Here is a 14,987-nt window from a genome sequence, read left to right as displayed (position 1 = left end):
AGAATACCACCTGACCCCGACTTACCCAAGCGCTTTTTCAAGAATATTTTTAGGACAAAGTGTCACCGTAATACCACCTGTCCCCGACTTCCAGAGTTTTTTTTTTAGAAGAATATTTTTATTTAGACTTTTATATATATATATATAAATATATATGTATATATATATATATATATATACGTATATATATATATATATATAGTATATGTATATATATATATATATATATACATATATAAGTTGATGAATTGCCAGCAATATGAAAAATATAATCTACAGTAGTAATATTTTGATCTAAACTTTTTAAACGATTATAAAAACTAAATTAAATATTTATTCTATCAGTAACTGCGGATATGAGAATAATCACAACACCCAAATATACAAGAAAATGAATGAAAAACGTAAATATGAAAACGGAATAGATAATTATGTGACAGGGTACCATGATTGACCTTGACAAAATGTACCTCAAAGAGCCTCTCTCTTATAGCAAGTATAGGCTGCAGAAAGAAGAATGGAGAGTTAGTGAGTCCTTCCTCTTTATTATTTAGGTTAGATTTTTTTTTTTTTTTTTTTTTTTTTTCTCGACGGAGTGGTCCGATTTAGGGATTAGCTTCTAATTTATAATGAAGTGAGCTGGGGCTTAATAAAGGATTCACCAAAAATTTTTGTTTTTTTCCGACTAATGGTTTTACAAGTTGTTCGAGGCCGTATATATACCGCGTGCCCAAGCTCCCGTGGTGCATAGTTATCCCTCATTGCATCGCGATGGGTCAGGTCAATAATTCAGCGTCGGGTCACTCTGACCAGCATGGGGAGCATGACAATTCGGCGTCAGGTACCATATACTCTACGCTAATTTACTTTGTAAATATAGTTTCATTATTTCCAGACTATTTAACTCAGAAAACGTTACAGTGTTTGAATACATTAAAAATATTTCGAATGATTTCGGTTTGATGATATATTCTGTAGGTAATGCTCTAGTTCACCAGAAGCTTAAGGAGGCATGACTATATTGATGGAATTGCATAAGAAAGCTAGTGGTATAAGCCACGTTAGAAGTAACGACTAATCCAATTATATATGATAACCTTTTTACAAATTTGTTCTAGTTAATACCAAACAATTTTGTTCAGTTCAGGACACGGCATAATATTGAAGAAGTTGAGGCTGTTATTAATTACCTCCTTTAGTACGTTGACATGTATGTCCAAGCCTATCCACCTTGCCGTGGTGGATTGACTTGAGTGTCTTAATGACTACAAGAGCAATGCCGAGATGAAAATCTCATCATGGTCACCCGTATCGAACAGGTTTTATGCGAAAGATGAGACAAAGAGAAGCTCACACAACTCGCTGAACCCACTGCTAACTGGCACGTCCCTGATAGCAAACAGGGGTCTTCCTCATAGATGTATATGGTGCCGTCATGATGACGACATGGACCACTGAATGCCCTACAGATATATGGAGCTCTACCAAACATATTGAATAAAGTTGTATAAAAGAAATATCTCATCTGAAACTAGTTTGCAGGGAGGTGAAGTTATTGTCACAATCCATCATAGCAGACATGGCATGCACAACCAAAATAAAACCAGGGGTTCCTGTTTGACCATTGTCTCCCAAATGTCCGACAGCATTGCCTCCTGTGTTTACAGGCAGTGTGAGTAAACATTGTCCATGCAGATCTAATTCTCAGACATCAAAATATCCGAAGAAAATTAATATCTACACCTGCATCGTGGGAACCCTCTTAGAAACCACAGGCTGGAGAGTTTATTGAAGAACTGGAGACGATCAAGTGGGATATCGTGGGACTGAGTGAAGTCCGAAAGGAGGAAGAAAATCAGATAATCACTACCTGGCCTACTATAGAGGTAAGGATTCACAGGAGTAGGATTATTGATAAATCGAGTGGTTGATGGTAACGTAGTGAAATTCAGTAGTATATCAGACAGGGTAGTTTGGACTGTGATAAGGCTGTGTAAAAGGGACACTCAAAAAATATTTCAGATTTATGCACCAATTCCACCGAGTTCAGACGATGAAATTGAGTTTTTCTATGATGATTTAAATCAGGTAACGGACCAAGAAAAAACTAAGTAAACGTTGGTTATGGATGACGACAATGCTAAAGTGGGGAAAAACATGGAAGATGAATTGTGCAATGGTAAGTTTGGAGTAGATAAAAGAAATGAAAGAGGTGAGATGCTGGTCATTTTCGCAGATAAGTACAACATAATAATAATGACCACTTTCATCGAAAAGCGTGTAGGTCGTAAATGGACCTGGAGAAATCCAAATGGAACAACAAACAACGAAACTTACTTCATATTAGGAGATGAGAGTAAGAGCGTTAGCAATGTTACGGTCATAAAGTAAATATTGGTAGTGTCCATAGAAAGGTAGGTTGAATGGCTAAAATAATTTTCAGACTCGAGAGAAATGAATTAGTTTCGAAGAAGAAAATTAGTATTGCGAAGGTTAAGCATAACAAGATGGAGTTTCATTTGGAATTAGAAAATATATTTAAATCTCTGAAATAACGAGAACACCTTCGAGGGTATGAATATAAGTTTAGTGACTCCTTCGGGAATCGACAGAACAAATACAAAATGCATCAGAGAAAGCAAACACTCCAAAGTTACAAATGAATTCATAAAACTTAATGAAAAATCGTCACCCCAGATTTCGACAGGGTGACAATTCTTCATGTGGGCTATCCTAGGGCGACAATTCTTCATTGTGGGCCATCCTGGGTTTACTATTCTTCGGTTGTATAAGTTGATGACAATAGGCGTAACACTTATTCAACCTAACCTAACCTAACCTAATCTTTATTCCACTGTTAGTATTCGGCGTAATGGGGTGACAATTCTTCAGGTGGGATCTTATGGGGTGACGATTGTTCATGTGACCCAAAAAATGAACTACACAGATTCAACGTAGGAGGGACGATATAGAGAGTAGAACTGAACAAGTTGATCAACAAAAGGCAGATAAACCGCAATTACAGTTGACAGTTTGCATTTACGGTAATCCATCCACTACATATGTATATAAAACTGGTAGCCGTCACCAATACAAACCGTCACTGTAACTGTACTTGCAAACTTAAGAACATAAGAATGAAGGAGACTGCAAGAGACCATAAAGCCTACACTAGGCAGTTCCATGTCCACGACCACCTATCATCCCCGTCCATAAAGTTATCTAACCTTTTCTTAAAACAACCAATTACTTCAGTGCTCACTACTACATGGTTACTAAGTCTATTCCATTCGTTGACCACCCTATTAGTAAACAAATTCTTGCCTATTTCCTTCTTAAACCTAATTCGTCCAATTTAAATCCATTACTGCGAGTCCCGCCTTTGTTGTCTTAATATGATGACCTTGTTTCCGTCACCCTTGTTAAAGCCTTTGATCTACTTGAACACCTTTATTAGATCACCCCGCACTCTGCAGTAATTGTAGTAGTAATTATAATATTTGTAGTTTGTAATTGTATCTGTGATTGTAATCGTAAATTACAATTGTGGTTATAATTGTAATTATAACTTAATAGTTCCTGTAGATTTAGCCGCAATTTTTTTTCTGATAAAGAAAGTAATCAGTAACGATACTACAGTCATGGAAGCGTTTCGCGTTTCGTTGAGGCTTCGTATCTGCTTCGTGGGACAACCAGATCTGACATAAATTGTAGATTAAAAATTGTGGTTACAATTATAATTGTAACTTAATAGTTCCTGTAATTGTAACTATAAAAATAGTTCTAATAAAGAAAGTAATCAGTAATAATACTACTCTTATGGAAATGTTCCGCGTTTCGTTGAGGTTTCGTATCTGCTTTGTGGGACAAACGGAACGATTCGAGACGACAACCGCGGACATCCAGTTATTCTGGCTGCCCGGTCATGTACATTAAAATTGAAGACTTCATGTAAAGCAGTGGTTCCCAAAGTAGGGGGCGTGACGCCTAGGGAGGCGTGAGGAAGATACAAGGTGTTAGGGAGCGTGAAGTAATTTGGTGAAAAAAAATAATTGTTTAATAATAAAGAAACTATTCTAAGAACAAGCATCTACCGTTACCTACGTACAAAATATAATTTTATCAGTCACCCCTAGTCCCAATCCGTTTTCTGTTAAGATATAAACAAAAAATACAAATAGAAAAAATAAATAGTTTTACATAAATACAAATAAATGTGAGGGGGCATAGAAAGTATGATTCTATCAGTCACATTAACTCGTTTTTATTAAGATATAAACAGAAAAACTACAAATAGAAAAAAATATATTATTTTATATAAATACAAAAAAAGGTGAGGGAACAGAGGCCGGGTTTGCTGGAAGCATAAAGTGAGCGTCATATAATAAAGTTTGGAAACTCCTAGTCGATATCTTATGACCCCTAATATGGGTTACCCTCTTTTCATCTGTGAAAACATTTGCTCCTTGTAATTGCACAAAGGGGGCGCGCATTAGCCCAGTGGATGGCGTCTTGAATTCATGAGCAAGTGGTCGTGAGTTCGAGTCCTGGGGCCCACTGAGGACTTGCTGCGTTGGTTCTCGACAGCCGTGGCCAGACGGGTAGGCGACTGGACATCGGCAAAAAAAAAGAAAAAAGCTTGACACATGACAAGATTTTGCCCTACCAGGGGTAGGGACCTTTAAGCTTTAAGCAGTTGGGTAGCTTACGCTAGGAGGCACTTATCTGAGGCCAAACATGTTGTCTCTGCCCTATGTGTTTGGACAGCCGGGGCTAGTATCCATTACCGGTAGCCGTTGAGCATGAAAACATAAGAATGGAGGAGACTACAGGAGACCAGAAGGCCTACACGAGGTAGTTCCATGTTCCTTGTCACCTCCCATCCCCATCCATATACTTCTCTTAAAAAAAAAAAAAAAAAAAAAAAAAAAACAGCGTTCACTACTACATGGTTACTAAGTCTATTCCATTTGTTAACCACTTTGTTATTAAACCAGTTCTTGCCTATTTCCATCTTAAATCTAAATCTGTCCATTACCATGAGTCCTGTCTTGCTGTCTTAATATGATGACCTTGTCTGACTCACCAGTTCTTGCATATTTCCTTCTCATGGTGAAGCAAGATCGGTGCCAAAGGCATAATAACGACAAAGGGACCGAAACAAGGAGAGTCAGGATCTGTCAATTCATTCCAGATATTCCAAGAAAAGTTAAATCACGTCAGCAACATTAAGATATGTCATTTTGCTCCATGCACAGAAAGTGACAACATACAGGCCCTCCCACCTCGTCGTCTTACTAGAAAGTAACGTCACACTATCAAAGCTAAGATGCCATTACCATGTGCGGTCTTGGATATGCATTATTTCGGTACTCGTCTGAAGGACCCCATACACGGTACGACCGTAGGACAGATCTGATCGGATCCGATCAGATTGGATCGTGTGTGTCGGTCGAACAAACCAAATCCAGTACATACACATCCCAATCTGGACGTATCCGACCAGGTCGTACCGTGGGAGGGGCCCCTAAAACATTAACAAAAATTTGTTCCTCAGTTAGAAACGAAAAGCATACTGTCCAACTGTTGTTACGATCTCCGACAGGTAATTCCATTCAGTTGAGGGGCGGGTACACGAAGGAATGAATTAGATTGAAGCCAAGAGAAACTGTCTTTGATGGAGCCCATCCACGTTACGATCTGTCAGGTGGCCTGAGGACCAGACCTTGTAAAATTTACACATAGATATGAGAGACGTAATAGTATTAATAATGTTATATTTCTATAATGCAAGTTCCAGCGGGGTGACAATATTAACAAATAAAAATGAGTTATGGTACGTGAATTCTACAGAAAACGAATTCTTCAAGGCATGACCTTGCTACAACCTTACTCTGTTCTTTACCTCCCATTATATCGATTGAGCTATTCGAGGCTTTTGTTTTGATTGATGTTAGACAATTTTATTCATTCCACAGGAGATGACTATATATAATGTGTTCATGCAGAGTCGGGTCTCGGTTGAAATAGGAAATGTTTTCATGTTAGGAGGAAAAATTATAAATTGTAGATGAGGCGGAAACTACAACTGATACTTACGTTGATGATGGTGTTGATGAAAACGTCCCAAGACCAAGTTGGGGTTTCCGGGGACCATCTGCGTGTCTTGGTGCCCCAGAATCCCGACCTCCAGACCGGGGAGAAGCCCCAGGCATTCACCGGAGGAGGTTCCCTGACGCGCACCGTGGCGCGTCCCCATGCAAGAGGGCGTGGTGGTGCACAGAGCGACGCCCCCGCCGCCGCCTTTGCCCGCGTCCTTCGCGAGCGAGGGCGAGACGGGCGACGTCTGGTGAGGAGTGTCCGTCATCGGACAGAGGTCATCGAGGAACGGCCCTGAAAGATCGGGAAGACTCTGCGAACTCGACCGTCTCTCGATGGCGTTACTGATGGGCGGCAGGAGCGTGTCGGGTTCCCCACTGGCACTCCGCCCCTGAGGGTGACATAGCCGTCCTTCCCAGGGGCCTTTCGCCCTCGTGCCTGTCCATGGGGGAGGGCTGTGGGTCCTGGCGGGGCCCCCGTCTTGGGAGAGTATCCCCCTGACCTCCCTCTCGCCCGGCGCGGTGGAAGAAGACCTGCTGAGGGCTTCGATGAAGCGTCCTTGGTCCAGGCTGGGGCTCCTGGCACCCATCTCCTTCCGCAGGGGCGGCGGCACCACCAACCCCAGGGGCGCTGTTGGCGCCAGGGAGGAGCAATCGTGAGTCGTGTAGTTTTGGCCGTTGTCTTGAGTCGAGAAGGGAATGCGGGACATAAAAGAGTCAAGACTTGGGCTCTTGGCCCGGAAGCTCTGGTTCAGGGGCGTCCCTTGCACCATCGGGGAAAACCCGTAGTCTAGACTCGGACTCTTGCCCCTCAGCCCACGGAAGGCACTGTCCTCCCCTTGGTACAGAATGTTGTCCAGACTTGGGGTCCTCTGGAGGGACTTGGCGATGGGCACTGGGAGGGTCAGGTCCCCTCCTCCAGGGACACCGGGTCCCTTGAACCCCGAGGACCCCGGCAACCGAGGTTGTGTCCCTGAGGAGCCCCTGGTGGGGTTACTCATTCCTCCTCCCACCCGACACATATAGGGAGGAGCAGGACGGGGTCTGGTGTTTGAAGCAGCTCCCGATGTATGAGGCGAAAGGAATCTACAGGACTGAGACGTGGACGAATAGGAAGAGGAAGGCACGTTGTTGATGGGGCCGAACGGGGAGGCCGCGGACACGGCCTGCCAGTGGGAGGTGGGCGAGGGGGGATTGTCTGACACCCTCAGGCGACTAAAGTCTTGCACCGGCTCCATCTTGTCTGAAAAAATATATAAAAGTTTCGTTAATTCTTCAGTGGGGTCATGATCGCCTGGCATCGTCGGCAGTCCATCAGTTTCGATGATGGCTGCGGTGTGAGGTATTTGATTTATTTCTTTATTATTGGGAAATCCCTCTGTTAGTCATTAATGCTCCCTCATGATCACCTGGCATATAATGTCCGCGGCATTATCGTCGTCGTCAGCTTCAACATGAAATCCAGCACTGCACTGGTATCATTCATGCTACTTCGAATTTTCCCTGACCTAAAATTACCTAATGATTCGAATATCCTCCGGTTTATGGATAGAAACGCCGTGGCTTATGAAATATAAATGCATGAGTGCACGCGCCTGTGTGTGTGTGTATGTGTGTGTGTGTGTGTGTGTGTGTGTGTGTGTGTGTGTGTGTGTGTGTGTGTGTGTGCGATTTGTATGTATGTTTATGCCCCTAGGCTTGGTGGTTACCCTAAAAGTAGGCAGCAAAAGAGAAAGAGAGTTCAACTTGAAACTAGGCATCATTCTTTTTGGGTGAGAAATTAGTCTTCACAAATCAATTCTGCGTGACTCTGGTCCACAGGGGCGTCACCAAAGTTCCCGAAAATGTCGACTGCACGAAATTAAGCAATCAGTAACAGCAGATATGATGAAGTAAAATGAGTGAACGAAGGGTAAAAATATCATGTGAGTAAAAGGATGAATGTGAAGATAAACAGATTTTAGATTCCTGTCTAAAGCTGTACACACACACACACACACACATATATATATATATATATATATATATATATATATATATATATATATATACATACATAATATATATATATATTTTTTCACGCGTCGTGTATGTATATATATATATATATATATATATATATATATATATATATATATATATATATATTTCACGTTTCGTGTATGTATATATATGTATATATATATATATATATATATATATATTCATCATCACCATCATCATTATCATTATCACCATCATCACCATCATCATCATCATCATCACCACCATCACTACCACCACCATCATCGTCGTCATCATCATCATCATCATCATCATCATCATCATCATCATCATCACCACCACCATCACTACCATCATCATCATCATCATCATCATCATCATCACCACCACTACCAACATCATCACCGCCATCATCATCTCCACCACTACCAACATCATCACCACTATCATCATCATCACCACCACCACTACCAACATCATCACCACCATCATCATCATCATCATCATCATCATCATCATCACCACCACCACTGCCATCATCATCACCATCACTACCACCACCATCATCATCATCATCATCATCATCATCATCATCATCATCATCATCACCACCACTACCATCATCATCATCACATCATCATCATCATCATCATCATCACCACCATCACACTATCATCATCATCATCACCATCATCACCATCATCATCACCATACGCTAAAGAAACCTGATGTGGTCATCAGTACCCTCGTCGCCACGACACCCTCTCCCCCATCATCACCGGCGCCACCACACCCACTGTCTTCCGGCGCAAGGCACTGCCCCACCTCCCCCTCCCCCTCCCCCCACCCCCTCCCCACCTGAGCACAAGAGAACACAATTTAAGTACAGCAATGTCGTTGACATCATTTTTTCATGCTGCCACTTTCACACACACACACAAATCAACCTCCACCTCCTCCTCTACATCCTCCTCCACATCCTCCTCCGCCTCCGTCTCCACCTCCACTTTCACCTTTCCCTCAAAGCCACCGACCGACACCACACGCTTTGCCCTCTCCGTCTCACCTGCAATGGACGAGAGGGAAGGTACCAGACATAGTTTCCCTCTCCCTCTTGACCTCTGCGATCTTCCCTTTGCGCTTTGAACTTATCACCGTTCTCAGTTCGGAGCACACCTCCCCTTGTCTGGGGTCACACGAATATTCTTTTCATCTCACGGGCCTGAACCACCAACATTTCCACTTTTGCACAAACACTGCAGCGCAGACTTCACGGCAGATCTGATCTGATCACCGCTGCACGGATCTATAGGGAGTATAGGGACGCTCTGACTTCGGCACTTCGAAGATCTCACACGAACACAAATGAACGAGACGACGCACAGGTAATTATTACGTACGCGGCGTGCGAAACTACAAGCGCAAAGTACGTGGCACTCTCTTGTACACTGTGGTTATGATCAACAAAGAGTTGGCACCGACCTCCACTTGTTGGCGCCCTGGTGCCAAAGCGAGCCAAGCTTATGAGAAGAGGACCTTGTATTGGCGCCAACCGTCTCAGTTTAGCCCGGGTTCAAGACTAAGACAAATTAAACAGAAACGATCATTTCATCCCCTTTTTGGACTAAATATGCCATTACACAACATCACGCTCATGCCCGGAACCTATTTATAAGTCTCGGGGCAAGAGATCCGACCAGCCGAAGAAAAGGGAAACTTTTTGATAACGAGTGAAAAGAGTTCTTGCCCCATGCAACACTTCTGGATACCTGCCCCAACCTATGGCCATCTCGCGAGCGGCCAATGACAGACCGCCCATCCCTTATTGCATGCCAAGAGAGCTCAGGCTGAGTCACATTCCCTTTGCAAAGCCTAGACGACATGCAATACACCCACTCTAAATTAACGACGGTAAAAAACTTAGACCAATAACCACAGTCCCAACAACCAAAAATTCTGTCTAGTTTTGGTGTGATATAGATCCTTAAAAGAAGATTACAAATGGATGAGAAGGATCCTGATTTAGAAACATTTCGTGGGAGTAGGATACTGAATGAGTCTGTCGACAGGGAATGAGGTAGAGTTGGGCGTGCACATGTCATGGCGTCTAAATATGAATGGGTTTGAGGTCAACCCGTCATAGATCTGGGATATTCTGAAATTTCAACAGGGAGGAGTTGGAGGCAGAATGCCAAGAAAATAAGCAACACCAAACACCTTTTTTTCCCTCCGACCCCACCCACGCAAAAGCCATTCATCATTCGCGGTGATGCACATAATGACAAGGAAGTTAAACAGGCATAGAAGTGTTTAACATACAGGTATGCCTACTTGACAATATATGACGAAAAAAACAAATTACTGTGACATACAAACACACAAGTACAAAACACAGACCCGGTTACATACACAGACACGCGCGCGCACATACACACATACGCACGCACACACACACACACAGATAGTAAATATCTTTTTCAAAGCTCTGGTTAATTAGTCATGAAAAAGCTGCTATTTCATAATTAATCATATAAATAACACAAGCTTGGAGGTTTAGCATTGAGCTGACAAATGTTGCAAACCACTGGCTAAACAGATTTTAGATAATTATCGCTAGTTAAAAGAGAAATGCTCTCATCATCCCATTCCATAATCTAATGACATAAACATACAAGAACTCTTCACTATAGTTTTATTTTATTTATTTATCTATTTGACGACATCTTGACAGGTTGTGAGAGAGGCAGAGGGGAATCCACGCAAATAGAACGAGAGTTTATTCTTTAACTAGTTTTGTACTATGGTGCTTCTGAAGAAAGAATGTATTTTCTGTAGTGTAACATTCTTTCTGAAGAAGCATCATAGTGCGAAACTAGTTCAAGAATAAACTCTCGCTCTATTTGTGCCGCTTCCCCTCAGCCTCTCACATTTATTTATCTATTTATTTATTTATTTACCTCTCTATCTATCTCAACTACTGAGGATGTTCCCCAAACAGACCTTTCGGTAAGTATTCCACATTCATACTGACTAATAGCATACTGACAGTAGCATTTTCTCAGCAGTTAAAACAATCGATCAAATTAATACAAGAAAGCCTCTTGGTAAAAGTAATAAAAGTATAAAAAGTAACAAAAACGACAAAAGTAAAAAAGTAAAAAAAAAAAAAAAAAAAGTAAAATAGTAACAAAAGCAATAAAATTAAAAAGTAACAAAGGTTATAAAATCAATTAAAGTAATAAGAATAAAAGGTGCTACAGCCTTACCTTCGCATTTGTGGCGAGGCGAGAGAAAACGGGCCAAACGCAAAAATTCCATCGCCGATGACAATTGTCTTCTCTGGTTCTTCTCGTAGCAAATGCCTTCAGAGACGACACCATGACCAAACCCGAGTTTCAAGAAATGTCTGATTATCTTTAGGAACACTGCGCGCAAGGAAATTTTAATTTTCAAATCTCGGTAACGGCAATCACCTTGTCGTTTCCAATTCCTGTTTGCTTTAAACGTAAATAGGAAATATTATTTCACAATTTCTTTATCTAAGATCAGAGCAATTCCGTCACGTTATATTAGTAAATCGTATTTTTCAAGAACAGTTGTATTATAATCCACTATCGGCTTGTGTATTCAGAAGGAAAACATTTGTGTAAGCATTTTCAAAACGCATGCATATATGTGTATATATATATATATATATATATATATATATATATATATGTATGTATGTATACAGTATAGGCACAAATTTCACAAGGCACACGTGAATCACAAATATGCAAAATCCACTACGAAGAGGAAAAACACACGGAGTCCGAGCGCTTTCGTGATATATTCACATTATCAAAGAATACAGAAAGGTGAGTACAAACAAGTTAAGATACAGAGTATAAATGGGACAAGTGAGACATTTACCCCCCTCTCCGTAGCGTGAGTGCTCAAGTTGGGTCCGTGTGTTTTTCCTCTTCCTAGTGGATTCTGCATATATATATATATATATATATATATATATATATATATATATATATATATATGTATATATATATATATATACATATATATATACTGTATATATATATATATATATATATATATATTTGTGTGTGTATGTATAATTCGCAACTAATTCTGTGTTCATAACTTTTCAGAAGATTTTTTTCCCGATCTTGGGCAGGATTCGATTCCAAAATGAGTTGTACAAATTCGTCTTCAGATGAGTGCGCTATCCCATTCAAACAAGCCAAGCATGGAAGAGAAACCCGCCTACATATTCAACTTCCTATCTATATGTCAAGAATCTTTCCCCCTTATGAAGGAGACAACCACCCAAGGTATGCACGCTCGAACAACCACATCAAACCCACCCGTCAGCCATTTGTTTTATCCATTCTTGGCTCCTCCTGGATAAAAGATCACCCTATGCTCACTAAGCACATCTCCTTTGATTTTATTTCGCTATCCACATCTCCAGCCACTCCAATGGTGGCAACGTGAGAAGGCACTGAGAAAGATCCACACGTCCAGAAAGCCCAAAAGCTCGTTCTGTAAACCATTCCTTTGAAAATACTTCTCTGCGAAACTAGTCAGAAGTAAAGTCGGACTAAGATACATGTGTTTCCTGTTAACACCCGCGTCAACCTTACAGAATGTCTCAGTATATCTACATATATCTATATGTATCTGTATGCAGTACACACACACACACTATCTATATATATATATATATATATATATATATATATATATATATATAAAAATATGTGTATGTGTGTGTGCATGTACACACACACACACACACACACACACACACATATATATATATATATATATATATATATAGAGAGAGAGAGAGAGAGATATATATATATATATATATATATATATTTCTGGGGCACAGGTTCTCGCGAAGGCAATTTTGATTGAAGTCAACTGCGCTGATAGATTTGACTATCTTCAAATGAAGGTTTTTCAATTTATAAAAGGATTCCTTTTCTTCGTGGCTCAGATTATGAACAAAAACATCCATAGTGTAACGAAATGCGCTGATGTGTGCCGACAATTGTATTCTTGAGGATGTAACAGTGTGAAACTGTTGAACAAATACACCAGTTCAACAGTTTCACACTGTTACATCCTCAAGAATACAATTGTCGGCACACATCAGCGCATTTCGTTACACTATGGATGTTTTCGTTCATAATCTGAACCACGAAGAAAAGGAATCCTTTTATAAATTGAAGAACCTTCATTTGAAGATAGTCAAATCTATCAGCGCAGTTGACTTCAACCAAAATATATATATTTGTATCTATATATATATATATATATATATATATATATATATATATATATATATATATATAGTTGAGACATTCTGACAAGTTGAAGTGTGTGTGTGTGTGTGTGTGTGTGTGTGTGTGATTCACCATGGTCTTGGTCACGTGTTGGATTTGTGATGGACAGCTCTTTCCCTCTCGGAAGAGAGCTCAGAGCTCATTTATGACCGATCTATGGGTAATGCTGTGACCTTACACGCACACACACACCTAACTCCCTGCCCACGAGAGTTGGAGTAGCGACTCGCAGCGCAGTGATACTGAAATTATTTCAGCCCTGGGCGGGACTCGAACCCAGACTGCCGTAGTGAGAGCCGGGAATCTACCAACCGCGCCACCGAGTCATGTGTGTGTGTGCGTGTGTGTGTATGTGTATAACTATGTGCGTGTGTGTGTATGTGTATGTGTATAACTGCGTGCGTATGTGTGTGTGTGTATGTATGTATATATATATATATTTATATATATATATATATATATATATATATGTGTGTGTGTTTGTGCGTGTGTGTGTATGTGTGTGTGTGTGTGTGTGTGTGTGTGTGTGTGTGTGTGTGTGTGTGTGTAAACGCTTAAGTGCGTGTGGGTCCTTTGTATGTTTATTCGTTTGGTCTGCATATTTACCTTAATGTATACGTATATGCCCATGCATATTATTTCATACGCGTGCTAGTTTTTGTTTGTCGACCTGTTTAGAAATAAAATCCCCGACGAATTCACAATCCAAGATAATGTTAACATATTTTCGCTTTATTTTCGAAGGAACATTTTGAAATATATCATGAATTTATGTGATGTTGAGTATAACGACATGACGTCACATTCAACCGTTTAAGGTTGCCTCTATCCATCCGTTCTTTACACACAATAATTTTAATCATCCCAGTGCACAATCTCTTGCTGATAAATTTAACATAACACTCAAATCAGATCCCTCTTTACCAACGTTTTGACCGGGTGAGCTATCTCACAATAATTTGTTTAAATGTGACAATTATTAATATGGTTAAAGGGGCAGACGGGGCAAGTTTCACCTTTGAGTAGTTTTCTTTTTGAATAGGAGAATCGGCGTATAATACCCACAGACACAATCCTTCTACAAACTAGCCACAAACACACAGTTGACGAGGTGATGTCGATTCTCTATCTCTTCTTATCTTCAAATGATTACATGCTTATCACTGCACTTGTATTCCTGTTGGCAGACCGAGTCTAGGTTCGCAGTATACACGATAGACTGGTATATAGAAAGAGATTGAATAATAGCTATGGTAAGCGTCTGTTCGTGTACATTCACACACACGCGCGCGCACACACACACAAACACACACACACACACACACACACACACACACACACACACACACACACACACACACACACACACACACATTCACACACACATACACACACACACACACACACACACACACACACACACACACACACTCACACACGCAAGTACACATCTTATTGGTATTCAGCGTATCCAGCTCCCAGCTTGTAAATCTTCCTGTGATACTACAACTGTTACTGTCCTGGTTGAGCAAGG

General features: G+C 40.7%; 1 protein-coding gene across 1 annotated transcript in view; it reads right to left on the bottom strand.

The window, feature by feature from the left end:
• LOC143018460 (uncharacterized) overlaps positions 1 to 14,537 on the bottom strand; it is a 99,399-nt gene extending 84,862 nt beyond the window's left edge. Inside the window, exons 1-3 of the mRNA XM_076173824.1 lie at positions 14,470 to 14,537; positions 11,369 to 11,599; positions 6,100 to 7,341 (exon numbers count right to left, since the gene is read on the bottom strand). Of these exons, the coding sequence (XP_076029939.1) occupies positions 6,100 to 7,341; positions 11,369 to 11,420 (1,294 nt within the window). The 5' untranslated portion in view covers positions 11,421 to 11,599; positions 14,470 to 14,537. The remainder of the gene's footprint in view (positions 1 to 6,099; positions 7,342 to 11,368; positions 11,600 to 14,469) is intronic.
• Between the last annotated feature and the right edge of the window lie 450 nt (positions 14,538 to 14,987).

This window comes from Oratosquilla oratoria, chromosome 35 (genome assembly GCF_046742065.1).
Source record: "Oratosquilla oratoria isolate Oo_2021 chromosome 35, ASM4674206v1, whole genome shotgun sequence".
NCBI classification, from domain to species: Eukaryota; Metazoa; Arthropoda; class Malacostraca; order Stomatopoda; family Squillidae; genus Oratosquilla; species Oratosquilla oratoria.
This window is presented reverse-complemented; position numbering and strand designations above follow the sequence as displayed.